The sequence below is a fragment of the Erithacus rubecula genome (assembly GCF_903797595.1).
Source record: "Erithacus rubecula genome assembly, chromosome: 20".
Taxonomy (NCBI): Eukaryota; Metazoa; Chordata; class Aves; order Passeriformes; family Muscicapidae; genus Erithacus; species Erithacus rubecula.
This window is the reverse complement of record NC_136672.1, coordinates 11,088,297-11,101,117: the sequence shown is the minus strand read 5'-3', so window position 1 is coordinate 11,101,117 and position 12,821 is coordinate 11,088,297. Positions and strand designations below refer to the sequence as shown.

The window sequence follows — 12,821 nt, the reverse complement described above, 5'->3', positions numbered from 1 at the left end:
AGCTGGCAAATAAACCGCCCTGAGTTTGGGGTGCAGCCCCAGGCAGGTCTGTGCTGCATCGCTGCCCCTTTGTGCACAGGTCACCACCTTCTCACGGCTGCTCACCAGTGCTGACCTGCCCTGCCTGGAGAGGGAGGTGCAGGGCAGGGCACAAAGGCCCCAGATCCTGTTCCTGCAGCAGTTTGACACAGAGTACTCCTTCCTGAAGGGCATCCGGTGAGTCTGGGCCGTGTTCTCCTGCTTGCAATACTCTGCAGTGTGTGAAAGGTGTGTGGGCAGAGCCTTTGGAGGAGCACAGATGGGAAAGGGAGGCTGTGCAGCCAGTGGGCTGGCTCAGGACACACCTTATCAGCTCCATCACATGAGGTGGGGTTTGGTGTTTTTCTCTCTCCTGCAGCAGCCAAAGCTAGTGTGAAGTGACTGTGACTGTGAGTTCTGTGGTCTTTAATGTCTGATCTTTACCATTAGTGACTTCTGTTAAATCTCTTTTCCCTCTTCAGGGATTTCCTGGATGCTACTTCAGGAAATAAAGTCCTCATCATTCAGACAGACTTTGAAGATGGCTCTCAGGATGCCCAGCTCATCGCCTCAGCCAAGTGAGTCAGGTGTGGAGTGGTTCAGTTCTGCCTGGCCACTCCTCACTGTGTTTTGTTATTGTGCTGTTTGGGGATCTCACACTCAGGAATGTGCAATTCTTTATTCTGTAGCAGAATGAATCTAAATGCACTGATTGCATTTCAAATAGTAATTCATGACCCAAGCCAGAATAAGCTAAGTTGGGTGAAATGAGCAGATAATCCCCTTTGAAGTGTGAATTCTGGCCTCTGGCTGCAGAAGTCCTGAAATGCTGAGGGTCATGAGATAATTCAGGGCACAGCTGGAGGTGGCAGCTCAGCAGCACAGCTGGGAGTCACCTGTGTGTGTTGTGGGAGAGGAAACGTGTCCTCCCTGAGGAAAGACCCGTGCCATGAGCCTCTGTCTGCCTTTGCTGTGCCAACAGCATCTCCTCTTTGCTGCAGGTACACTGTGGTTAATGAGATCAACAAGGTGGACCTGGGGGAAGCCTCTGTCTTTGTTTACTTCATCATGAAACTTACCCGGGTGGAAGGAGGAACATCCTACGTGGGATTCCAGGGAGGTGGGTGTGCCTGTCCATCCCTCCTCACTCTCCAGCTGCCTTCAGGCAATCGTTTCTCTTGCTCCCTGTTCCTTTAAATGCTGAAAACACGGACTCAGCATGTCCTGGGGCTTGTCAGAGCTGCTTCCCTGTCCCCCAGGACTGCCCAGGGGATTGGTACCTGGCAGTCCTGGCTGGGAGCTGACAGACAGGTCCCCTCTCCAGCCAGCTGGAGAGCAGCACACAGCCACAGGGGTTACTCTGTGGGTGTGTTGTCCCTCAGAGCCTCTCTGAGAGGTGCTGACATGTTCAGCTCTCAGCAGCAAGGTTCCCCTGTGGCTGGGGGTTTCTCTGAGAGCCTCAGAACCTTGGAAGTGTTAGGCAGGGACATGTGCAGCAGCAGTTCTGAGGGCATTGTGCTTTGCCCTCCTACAGCAAGAGGTGAACTCTGAGTGTAGCCCAGGTGCTGGCAGGTGACTGTGGGGGAGCTGCAGTGGCAGCAATGCTGCAGGCTGGCAGTGGCTCCTTGTTCTGTGCCTGCAGGGCTGTGGCACTCGGTGCACATCGACGACCTGCGCAGGTCCAAGGACATGATCTCTGACCTGGCAGCCCTGCAGAGCCTCACCATCAGCCAGCTGTTCTCTGAGGATCCAGCTGCAGGCACAGGTGAGCTGTGTGCTGGGGCCAGGGGGAGCTGTGCTACAGGAGCTGATGCCTAGCACAATGGCTCTGATGGCTTTCCCTGCTCAGCACTTGGTTCTGGGGGGACTCAAGTTGTATTTAATTCATTGCTACAACTTTAGGTCACCAAGAAAGTTAATTTGATATTTTTCCCTTTTGTTTTTGACAAGAATGTGGCATTTGCACTGCTCAGCAGCCTGAGTGCTCTGTCCCAGCACAGGAGGCAGCAGATGCTGCATGGCAGAGAGCACTGACAAGGATCTTTCTTTGCCCTCAGCTTTTTCATACTTTCCTTTCACCACACTGCCTGACAGGAGTCAGGGAGAGCTTAAGGCATTAGCTCAGTGTCACATTTCTTGCAGTTCTTGCTGCATGAAGCCTGACAGCCCAAGCAGCTGTGTTTGAGAGGTGAATCTCAGCTACTCTTGCAGGTGCTCATGGATCTCTGACAGATGATCTGCTGCTCTGGGATGTAGTTGCTAAAATAAACTCTCATGTGACTGATGCAGAAGTGCACTGCTGCTTTCTAATACAAATTCCACACCTTAGCTGCAGCTCTGCCTGCCAGTGGAGAAGCACAGGAGGAAGAGATGGAGGTTGAAGCACCAGAGCCAGGAGCAGAGCACCATGAGGTCAGTTCAGAATACACTGTTTGCCTCTCAGCTGTCACTGTGGCTCTCTGCTCTGTCACCCATGGGTGCCAGCCACCTTTTGTGTCCCCCTTCACCTGAAACCTATCAGCAGTATTTGCATCATGAGTGTGACTGATCAGACACAAGTTCCTCCTCCCCACTGCCCAGTCAAAATCAGCATCACTAAAGGAATAAGCCATTCTAAGGACTCCATCATTCCTTAGTCATTTCATCATTCTGATTTTTAAAAATCAACTCCCAAGAGTTTCTGTTGCCTTTCTCCCCTGGAGTTGGGAGCTGAGGTCCTGAGCCTCACTGGAGCTGTGTGCTCCTAGCTGGAGCTGGCTGAGGACTTGGCTGTGCTGCAGCCACACTCACAGTGCCCTGTGTGCCCCTGGCAGCCTCAGCTGGACATGCCCAGCACCAGGGACATGTAGTATTTCCCAGGAAGGGCACATTTTCCCTGGTCACGTTGAATATTTCCACTTCTTTCCTCAAAGTGCTGAATCTTTCCCCTGCAGGACTCTTAACTCAGCACAAATACTGTGCCACAGGCCAGTCTGAGAGATCCATGGGAGCTGCATCATGTTCCTGACAGCAGAAGAGCTGAGAGCTGCAGCCTGGGAGGAGGGAGGCTGGGAGCAGGGGTGCCAGGCAGAGGGAGCACTGGCAGCCTGTGGAGGCTGTGCTGGGACAGGAGGTCACTCCAGGGGAGTGCTGTGGTGTCCTGGCAGGGTGAGATCCTGGACACCACTGTGCTGCTGAGGACCTGTGTGCAGAGTGCAGTGGGGATGCTGCGGGACCAGAACGAGGAGCTGAGCCGGAGCAGGAGGAGGATTGAGATTCTGCTGGGCTTTTTCTCCAAAGAGGATGAACTGAAAGGTGTGTGCTGCAAGGAGTGCCCCAGGCATCTGGGGGCCACCAAAACTGTCAGCCAGGTCACTGGGCATCCAAAGGTCCTGGCTGTGGTGCAGACAAGGGGGATCTCCCAAGAATGTGTGTCCATGCTCCTGGCTGTTGGTGGGTGTGGGGATTTTCTGCTCTTTTTCTCTGGCTGATTTTTTCCCCACTTGGCCAATTATTGAAACGACTGTCAAATGTTGTGCTTGGTGGGATATTTAGGTCCAAGCTAATAGAAGAGAAGACACAACTTCCCTGTTGTTTTTTAGCCTCTTTCCTGAAGATAACCAAGGCTCGTCTCTCCAGCCTGTTGAAGAAACAAGAAGAAAATTCCCTTCACCCAAAAAACTGGGTGCTTCGGGAGGCTTCCAACCTCAGTGCTCTGCAGGAGGCAGGTACCTTCAGGTGAGGACAGCAGCACTGCCTTGTGACCTGCAGCCTCCCAGGAAGAGTCTGCAAGTGGCACCTGTGCAGCACAGACAGCAGCTTTGTGGGATCTGAGCATTTGCAGTGTCAGTCTCCAGTCTGTGCTGGAAACTCTCGGAAGGCAGTTTTAGCCTCTCTGGGGAAGGGTGAATTAGAGCTGAAGGGGCTGTGCTGGGACAGGAATGCACAAGTGCTTGAGTGGGATTGCAGGTGAGCCAGGAGTGAGAGAAGTGCAGGGTTTTTGTTGGTATTTTTCCCACGAAGGCAGCATTAGGATTCTGTCACATGCACGTGTCAGCAGTTATTCAGGACAGGCACCTCCTGTTTTGCTGATGTTGCTGCTCACATTCCCTCTGGGTTTCTCCATCTCTTTCTCCCCAAAGGCACACCCTGTGGAAGCGAGTGCAGAAGGTGGTCACTCCCCTCCTGGCCCTCCTGATCACTGTCATGGACAGGAATGGCAATCTGGAGCTGCTGGCCAGGCCAGGAGCAAAGTGGGTGACAGAGCTGTGGATGTTCATCTTCAGTGACACCAAATTCCTGAGTGTCCCTCCTGCTGTGGGGAAGAACAGGTGAGGAGCAGCAGGAGGGCTGGGCTGGGCTGGGCTGGCAGCACTGGGAGCACTGGGAGCACTGGGAGCAGCACTGGGAGCACTGGGATCACCCAGCCCTGGCTCTAACCCCCCAAGGCAGAGGCCTGGTGTTGTTGGCTGCTCAGTGAGGGCAGCAGGGCACTGCTCACAGTCCAGTCTGTTCTTCCTGCCTGGCCCTGAGGCTCCTGGGCTTTGCTCCCTGGCCCTTGGCACGTTCCCTCCTTGCCCAGCACAGCCTGCCCAGCTCCACAGGCTGTATCAGAGTGCTGCAGTTCCCTCCCCTTCTCTCCCCTCCTAGGGCTCAGCTGCTTCCTGCAGCCTCTTGCCTCTGTTGTCTGCACTGTGCCCCCAGACAAAGCCAGGTGTGTTAATGATCTTTTATCCCCCCAGCTCTCAGCCAGAGATAATCCTGGTGCAGAACAGCAAATTCCCATCTGCTGATGCTGGGAATGAGATGCCCTTCAGCTGGAGGATCAAGGAGTACCTGGAAGAGATGTGGTTGGAGGCTCAATACATCCAAAACACTGAAGGTGAGGGCCTGGCTTCAGCATCTCCATCCACTGCCCTTTGAGCTCTGGAGTCACCTTCAGTCCCTCTGTGCTCCTGTGAGCCAGCAGAGTTCTGTGCAGGCAGCTTTTCTTTGTGCTTCTCACCATTCATCTTCCTCACCTATTCTGTGCCCTTGCATTCAAAATGCTGTGGAGCAGCCAAGAGTTAATGACAAGGTTGAGATTCCAGAAATAAGACACCAGTGCTGGGCTGACAAGGCCTGGCCTGAGTCCCTCCTCAGTGCCCTGGATGAGGGAAGTGCTGGATGCATCAGTGATTAATGAGGTGTCAGTGTCTCTAGGACAGATGCTGTGTCAAAGCCAGCTTCCTCCCAGTATCCAGCTTTTCTCTGCATCCTCATTTTCCAGGCCATGCTGAGAAGTTTGTGGAATACTTCCAAAAAACTGCCCTGGGAAAATTCATCTCTGCTCTGACTGAGGAAGAAAGGCAGATGCTCTTCCAGTGCTACATCACAGACTTTATTGTCTTGACCATTGGTGTGTCCTCCCAGGAGGAGCTGCAGGTCAGTGTCTGGACAGGGGCTGGAAACCCTTGGGATGGGGAGAAGAGTGTGATGCCTGGAATGTGTCCTGAATCAGCCCTGCCATGGGGAAAATGCCCCTCTGAGCCAGCCCAAGAGCAGGGGAACCCCAGAGCAGACTGCTGGACACTGAGAGACTGCTGGGGTTACTCAGATAGACAACACCTGTATAAATGAACACATTTAAGGCTGTCTTTGTAGGAAGTGATTGTCATCTTTCAGAGAATGTTGCCAGGATTTCCAGTGCAAATTATAAAAGTACTTTGTCACCTCTGATTTTCTGTTTCCCACCCTGCAGTGTCTGCAGGTGGCATTCGTGTCCTGTGTGGAGGAGTGGGTGGCAAAGTCCCCCTGGAGAGAGGAGCTGGTGCCCACCCTGCCCTGGGTGCACCTGGCACACAACCAGTTCAGGAGCCGCCTGCAGAACTTGTCCAGGATCCTGGCTGTGCACCCCCGTGTGACTGGCTACCTGCTGCAGCAGCCAGCATGCACAACTGCCCACTCAGAGATGGTAAATTCACTGGCTGCTCCTCAGCCTGCCAGGGAGCTCTGTCTGCACTCAGCTGCTGCTCAGTCTCCTTTGGATTTCAGTGACAGCAGGTGGGGAGCACAGGCTCAGGTTCCTCAGAATTGGGAATGACCTGCTGTGCTGTTATTGCTACAAACTGGTTTTAAATTGCTCTGCTTTTGCAATAGTTAACAGGACATGCTGTGAGCCAAGCCACAAACATGAGAATTGCAGAGCTTAAGACAATCAAGTAGAACATTATTCAGTAGAACAGTTGCTGTAGCAAACCAGACTGAGAGGTGCCTAAACTCAGAGCTGCAGCTGTGGAAGCCTTGTCCCTGTGTGTGTGCAGGTTCTGGACGTGCTGGCTGCTATGGTGTGTGCAGAGGAGCTGGAGAAGCAGGTGCAGACAGCCCCCCCTGAGCTCTGGCTGCAGAGGGTGAAGAACCTGCACATGCCCATGGAGTTCCTGTGCCAGGAGGAGGGTGCCCAGCGCCGGGGCAGCCAGTGCCATCAGCTGCTCAGGGAGCTCAGGTAGGCACCAAGCTCTGCTCACAGCCCTGCTCTTGGCCTGCTGCTTCACTGGGCCATTGGAGCAGCCTGAAGCTGTTCTGGTGCTGCTTTTCTCAGGCTTTGCAGACCTTTCCAGGTTCCTGCTGGGCTCAATTACATACCAAACAGCAAGAACCACATTTTTTCCCCTGATCTCCTGCAGATTGTCTCTAAATCTGGCAGTATCATCTGGTGCATTCCATCTGGGTTCAGGGGTTATTTAAAACTCTCCTCAGGTTCCTGTTAACCAGCAGTGTCTCCTCCCTTCATCCTCTGTGCATAAGGACTCAAGAGATGGGGGATTTCACTGCATCTTGTGTTTTGGAAGAAAGCCCAGAGCACTACACCAGTTTCTCACAGACCTTGTTTAGTTTATTAGAAATGAAGAAAGTGCAGCTAATTGTGATTGGTATTTTAAAAAAATTTTGACATAGAAATTAGAGGTGTGAGAAGGTGTGTGCATGGTGCTGGTCCTGCTGCCTCCAGGCCAGGCCCCTGCACCCTGAGCCCCCTGGGCACAGTGCTGAATGTGTTCTGCCCTTGACAAAAACCCCTCTGGAAAGCCAAACTAGTGAGAAGTGCAGGGATGCTGTGGAGGGGAGCAGGAGCAGCAGTGGGATCTGTGGCTGCCCCCCTGCTCTCAGCTGCCCTGTTTGGTGCCATGCTGCTGTCCCCAGAGCCTGCTGGGGCCGGGTGTTTGCCATGGCACTCTTTGTGGAGCACGTCCTGTTGGGGATCCGCGCCGTGATGCCAGAGTTCCAGGACTTGGTGAGAAAATACACTTTGCTTCTTGCCAAGGTGAGCAAAGCTATCATTTCACCTCTTCCCTCTTCTGTTGGTCAGGGCAGTTCTGGTCCCAGGTGTTGTAGCTGAGTCACTGGGCTCTGTCCTTTCCCTCTGCAGTGTTTCCAGCACCATTCAGACATGAAGTGTCATCCAACCTTTGCTGCAGTGATGACAGTGCTGTGCCAGTGCAAGAACGAGGTCAGCAGCAGGCTCTGCAGGTACTGACACTGGGACAGGCTGCAGGGGCAGCAGGGACATGGCCTGTGCTGCCCTGCCAGCAACTTCTGGCTCTGCTGCACGGGGTGTGGTGACAGGCCAAGGAGGAACAGTGACCATTTGGTTCTGCACCCTGAGCTGAGCAGTGAGCCAGTCTTGCATTGTCTGCTCTTGGTCCAGCTGCAGCTGAACATCTTGTTCATGGTTTTTGGGGAGGCAGCATGGAAGCAGTTTGTTCATTGCTGTTTCTGGATTGCAGGCATGGTCTGGAGCCGTGTCCCATCTGTCTGGGAGAGCCAAAGGACCCTGTCTGCCTGCCCTGCAACCACGTGTTCTGCCACAAGTGCATCAGCCAGTGGCTGGTGCCAGCACAGATGCACTGTCCCTACTGCAGGGTTGCTGTGGAGGATGTGCAGTTAACTGTCTCTGAGGAGCTCAGGTACTGCAGCCACCCTCTCCAAGGTTGGGTGGGGAGGCTTTGTGAGGAAATTCTCAGCTCTGAGCAGAGTGGGGCTGAACTCTGCTTCATCCCTCTGGAACTGGACAGGTCCTGTCTGTTCTGTTGTTTCAGAAAAAGGAGAAAGCTGCCTTGGCCTCTGTAAAACCATGAATGGTTTGGGTTGGAAGGGACCTTAAGGATCATCTCTTTGGGGAGGTGGAAGTGTATCTCCCTTTGGTGACTTTTGCCTGTGTGTGCTGGATTCCTCTGTGGTTTAAGAGGTTCATTGTTTGCTTGTGCCCTCCCCAGAGCTGCCATAGCAAAGAACGCCCTGTTCAGGCAGAGGTGCAACAGTTTCTTCATCGATGCTGTCACCACCATGTGCTTCAAGGACAACGAGCCCCCGGAGCCAGAGGTGATCCAGAGCCTCCTCAACCTGCTCTTTGTTCACAGGAGCCTCGTGAAGGACTCAGGTGAGCTCCCTGGCACACTCAGTCTTACAGAGCTGGATCTGTCACCCCCTTCTCAGCTGCCAAAGCCTCCCTTGTCTCCACAGATCACCCTGCTGTCTACACTAAATTCCTGTCCCCCTTCAATGATGAGGTGGATGAAACTCCCATCATCCGCTCTGTGATGCTCAAGCTGCTCCTGAAGTACAGGTGAGCTGAGGGAGGTCAGGCCAGGGCCAGGCTCAGCTCTGTTCCTCATCAAACCCATCTGCTTGTTCTCCTCCATGAGTTTCTCTGAATTTGAATCCCCTTGCATCAGTCATGCAGCTTGGCTGGCTTGTGTGAAGCTCATGGTGCAGTGTGAGCAGCCTGTGCAAGGTTTGCCTGGCTGTCCCTCACTAACCCTGTGCTGAGGGTGGATGCCTGGGTGCTGCAAGGTGGCTGAGTAGTTGCTCTGATCTAGGTCAGCAAGTAAAACTCCTTTAGTCAGGATTGATCCTGTGCCTGCTCCCAGAGGCCCCCCAGCCTCCCTTTGCAGGCAGGGCACAAAGCCCTGTCTCAGGAGTGACCAGCTCCTGGATGAGATGCCTCTTGCCCTGGAGTGCTCACTGAGCTCTGCTGATGATCAAAGCCCAGCTCAGGCTGTGAAGCCAAATTTCACCTGCAGAAAATGGCACAATGGCTTTTCAATTTTACTGGATCCAGAGTGAGCCCACCTGTCACACTCTGGGGCCATCTCTGGGAGCTGTGCTGTGATTTTGAGCAGGGCAGTCCTGTCAGCATGGCTGCTGTGTAAGGGGGTGTCTCTCTCTCCTGTAGCTTCAATGAAGTGAAAGATGATGTGCAACATTACCTGTCCCAGGTGGAGCACAACGAGCTCCTAGAGAAAAATGACAAAAAAGAGCTCTACTTGCTTTTTGTCAACTGCTTGGAGGTAAGAGCTGGGCCATGAAACTGTTACAGTTTCATGAGTAAAAAAAGTTGAAGAACAGAAATTCTGCCATTTCTGTGTGTTTCTAGAAAGCCCAAAAGGAGTTGATATCAAATCACCTGGTCAGAATTTGTTCTCAGGAATGAGCCTTGCTTTTCAAGGAAAGGCTTGTGTATCTTTGCAGGGTTACATAAATTCTTTCCCTTGGTCTGGGTGTTAAAACTCAAACTCCAGTACAGGAGTGCAGCAAACAGGGCTTTTCTTATGGCAGCAGCTCACTGCTGAACTGCCTTCTTGTCTCCATGGACACTTAAATTGCTGTGCACAACTTAAATTATTGTGCCTTTCCTCTCCTTGCATAACTTTCAGGGCTTTGGTCAACTTAAAACAAATGTGACAGCAGGGGAGAGGTTTCATTGCTTACACTTTTGGTTTTTTTAAGTGACTTTGTAGTTAAAATCACTGCTTGTGTTCTTGCTAAGGGACAGACAGGTAGAGCTTGGCATCTTGGAACATGGAATGTGTGTTATTCACAGCCTGCTCTTGCTCATGTTCAGCTCCAGGCTTGGGGAATATGGGACAGCTGGGGCACATCCTAAAAATGGTGTTTGGTGACATGGCAGAGGTTTAGGATGGGGGGACAATAGCAGTGGGGTGGAGGGTGCAGGGATGGTTTGGAGGGTGCAGGGATGGTTTGGAGGGACAGGGATGGTTTGGAGGGTGCAGGGATGGTTTGGAGGGGCAGGGATGGTTTGGAGGGTGCAGGGATGGTTTGGAGGGGCAGGGATGGTTTGGAGGGGCAGGGATGGTTTGGAGGGTGCAGGGATGGTTTGGAGGGTGCAGGGATGGTTTGGAGGGGCAGGGATGGTTTGGAGGGACAGGGATGGTTTGGAGGGACAGGGATGGTTTGGAGGGTGCAGGGATGGTTTGGAGGGGCAGGGATGGTTTGGAGGGGCAGGGATGGTTTGGAGGGTGCAGGGATGGTTTGGAGGGTGCAGGGATGGTTTGCTGTGCTCATGGCAGGGATGGTTTGGAGGGGCAGGGATGGTTTGGAGGGTGCAGGGATGGTTTGCTGTGCTCATGGCAGGGATGGTTTGGAGGGTGCAGGGATGGTTTGGAGGGTGCAGGGATGGTTTGGAGGGTGCAGGGATGGTTTGCTGTGCTCATGGCAGGGATGGTTTGGAGGGGCAGGGATGGTTTGGAGGGGCAGGGATGGTTTGCAGGTGGCTGCCCTGGGGACACAGGGGTGGCTGAGTGAGGTGGCTCTGCCACTCACCAGTGTTCTGGCTTCTCTCTAGGATTCCATGTGTGAAAAGTCAGAGGACAGCCTGGGACATGGGCAGGGCAAGCTGCCTGAGGACAGAGCCTTTCCAGAGAGCTACCTGCCAGGCAGCAGAGGGGCTCCTGAGGAGGCCTCAGTGGAGTACCTGCAGGCTGTGGCCCAGGTGCGCCTGGGCCTGAGCAGGGCTGCAGAGCTGATCTTCCACCTGCAGCAGCACTCCAGTGAGTCTGATGGTTCTGCTGGCTGCAGGGCACGTGGGCTGGACACACTCAGTGCCCTGTGCTCTGCTAGGACCTGTTGTGGTGCATGGCCCAGGCAGGAGCAGCAGCCCCCTTTGTCCTTTGGGGTGTCAGTCTGTCTGTCCCACATGTTACAAGTGCTCTCTAACTGGTAGCAAGGCTGTGCTGGTGACCCCAGAGTAGTTATATGGCAGTTACACCTGTGGAAGGAGATTTATTTTATCCTCCTGATGCTAACAATGAGATCTATTTAGAGCCCACTAAATTGAACTTTAAAGTATAGATGCTGCTTCAGAGCCAGGACTGCTGTAAGGGTTATTGTTTTATATGAATGAGGGCTCTGCACAGCTAGAAGGGATTAAGAGTTTATATTGACGAGTTTATATCTTCTCTGTCAAAGAAATGAATCATTGTCTGAAATCTGGCTGAGGAAATGCTCCAGACAGCACAGAGGAAGGGAGGGCTCTGAAATCCTTCTGTGTAATTACACAGTACTAATAAAGACACTTGGTGCTATAGCTGGGGCAGACAGAGAAGTTTTGCAGGGCGGGATGTGCTTTTGCCCCTTTGTTTTAATCTCTTTTTTCCCCTCCAGAGCCAGAGGAGATGAAGGAGAAGCAGCATTACCTGAAGAGGGCTGAGAGGTTCTGCAGGCTGGCCAGGAACGACTGGCACCGTGTGTACCTGGTCAGGAGGATTGCCAGCCAGCACGGCATGGAGTTTGCTCAGAGGCTGCTCACAGAGCCACAGTTCAGCTGGGTGTTCCCAGCAGAAATTCTGCAGCAGGTAGAGAAGAGGCAGCTCCTGGTGATGGTTCTGGTCTCTTTGCCTTTGCTTTGGGGTGCTCCTGCTGTTGTGTGGCCCCTGGGGGACAGGCCAGAGGGGCAGTGGCTGGGAGGTGCCTTGTCCTGGCTCTCTGGGGAATGGAGTCTCTGCTGGCAGCACCTGTGGGTGCCCACATCTGCTGCTGGTGCTCTGGGGAGGCTGAAATGCCCCAGGGCCTGGCAGGAGGAGGAGGAGGTGGTGCCTGGTGCACTGGGCTCTGGTGCCAGCTCTGCAGGGCTGTTCCTTGGCAGGTGCAGCACAGCCAGTCCCAGCAGCTGGACCGGTACCTGGTGTGTGGGGAGCGGTACCGGGCGCTGCGCGACGCCGTGGGACAGGCCATGATGGAGGGCACAGCCCAGGGGCTGCTGCAGGCCCAGCAGGTACAGCCACTGCTCCTGCAGCCCCCCGAGTGCCTGTGGGCAGCTCTGAGTCCCAGGGGCTGCTGCAGGTACAGCCAGTGCTCCTGCAGCCCCCCGAGTGCCTGTGGGCAGCTCTGAGTCCCAGGGGCTGCTGCAGGCCCAGCAGGTACAGCCAGTGCTCCTGCAGCCCCCCGAGTGCCTGTGAGCAGCTCTGAGTCCCAGGGGCTGCTGCAGGTACAGCCAGTGCTCCTGCAGCCCCCTGAGTCCCTGTGGGCAGCTCTGAGTCCCAGGGGCTGCTGCAGGTACAGCCACTGCTCCTGCAGCTCCCCGAGTGCCTGTGGGCAGCTCTGAGTCCCAGGGGCTGCTGCAGGTACAGCCAGTGCTCCTGCAGCCCCCCAAGTGCCTGTGGGCAGCTCTGAGTCCCAGGGGCTGCTGCAGGTACAGCCACTGCTCCTGCAGCCCCCTGAGTCCCTGTGGGCAGCTCTGAGTCCCAGGGGCTGCTGCAGGTACAGCCAGTGGCTCCTGCAGCTCCCCGAGTGCCTGTGGGCAGCTCTGAGTCCCAGGGGCTGCTGCAGGTACAGCCACTGCTCCTGCAGCCCCCCAAGTGCCTGTGGGCAGCTCTGAGTCCCAGGGGCTGCTGCAGGTACAGCCACTGCTCCTGCAGCTCCCCGAGTGCCTGTGGGCAGCTCTGAGTCCCAGGGGCTGCTGCAGGTACAGCCAGTGCTCCTGCAGCCCCCCAAGTGCCTGTGGGCAGCTCTGAGTCCCAGGGCTGCTGCAGGTACAGCCACTGCTCCTG

The 12,821-nt window shown here is 54.5% G+C and overlaps 1 protein-coding gene across 1 annotated transcript in view; it reads left to right on the top strand.

The window, feature by feature from the left end:
- RNF213 (ring finger protein 213) overlaps window positions 1–12,821 on the top strand; it is a 45,811-nt gene that overhangs the window by 23,753 nt on the left and 9,237 nt on the right. The window contains exons 29-49 of the mRNA XM_079323716.1: window positions 80–216; window positions 501–596; window positions 1,020–1,138; window positions 1,661–1,783; window positions 2,348–2,430; window positions 3,165–3,312; window positions 3,600–3,735; window positions 4,140–4,328; window positions 4,740–4,879; window positions 5,267–5,421; window positions 5,738–5,950; window positions 6,300–6,481; window positions 7,177–7,297; window positions 7,403–7,503; window positions 7,761–7,940; window positions 8,250–8,413; window positions 8,497–8,599; window positions 9,209–9,323; window positions 10,619–10,823; window positions 11,437–11,627; window positions 11,918–12,046. Of these exons, the coding sequence (XP_079179842.1) occupies window positions 80–216; window positions 501–596; window positions 1,020–1,138; window positions 1,661–1,783; window positions 2,348–2,430; window positions 3,165–3,312; window positions 3,600–3,735; window positions 4,140–4,328; window positions 4,740–4,879; window positions 5,267–5,421; window positions 5,738–5,950; window positions 6,300–6,481; window positions 7,177–7,297; window positions 7,403–7,503; window positions 7,761–7,940; window positions 8,250–8,413; window positions 8,497–8,599; window positions 9,209–9,323; window positions 10,619–10,823; window positions 11,437–11,627; window positions 11,918–12,046 (3,030 nt within the window). The remainder of the gene's footprint in view (window positions 1–79; window positions 217–500; window positions 597–1,019; window positions 1,139–1,660; window positions 1,784–2,347; window positions 2,431–3,164; window positions 3,313–3,599; window positions 3,736–4,139; window positions 4,329–4,739; window positions 4,880–5,266; window positions 5,422–5,737; window positions 5,951–6,299; window positions 6,482–7,176; window positions 7,298–7,402; window positions 7,504–7,760; window positions 7,941–8,249; window positions 8,414–8,496; window positions 8,600–9,208; window positions 9,324–10,618; window positions 10,824–11,436; window positions 11,628–11,917; window positions 12,047–12,821) is intronic.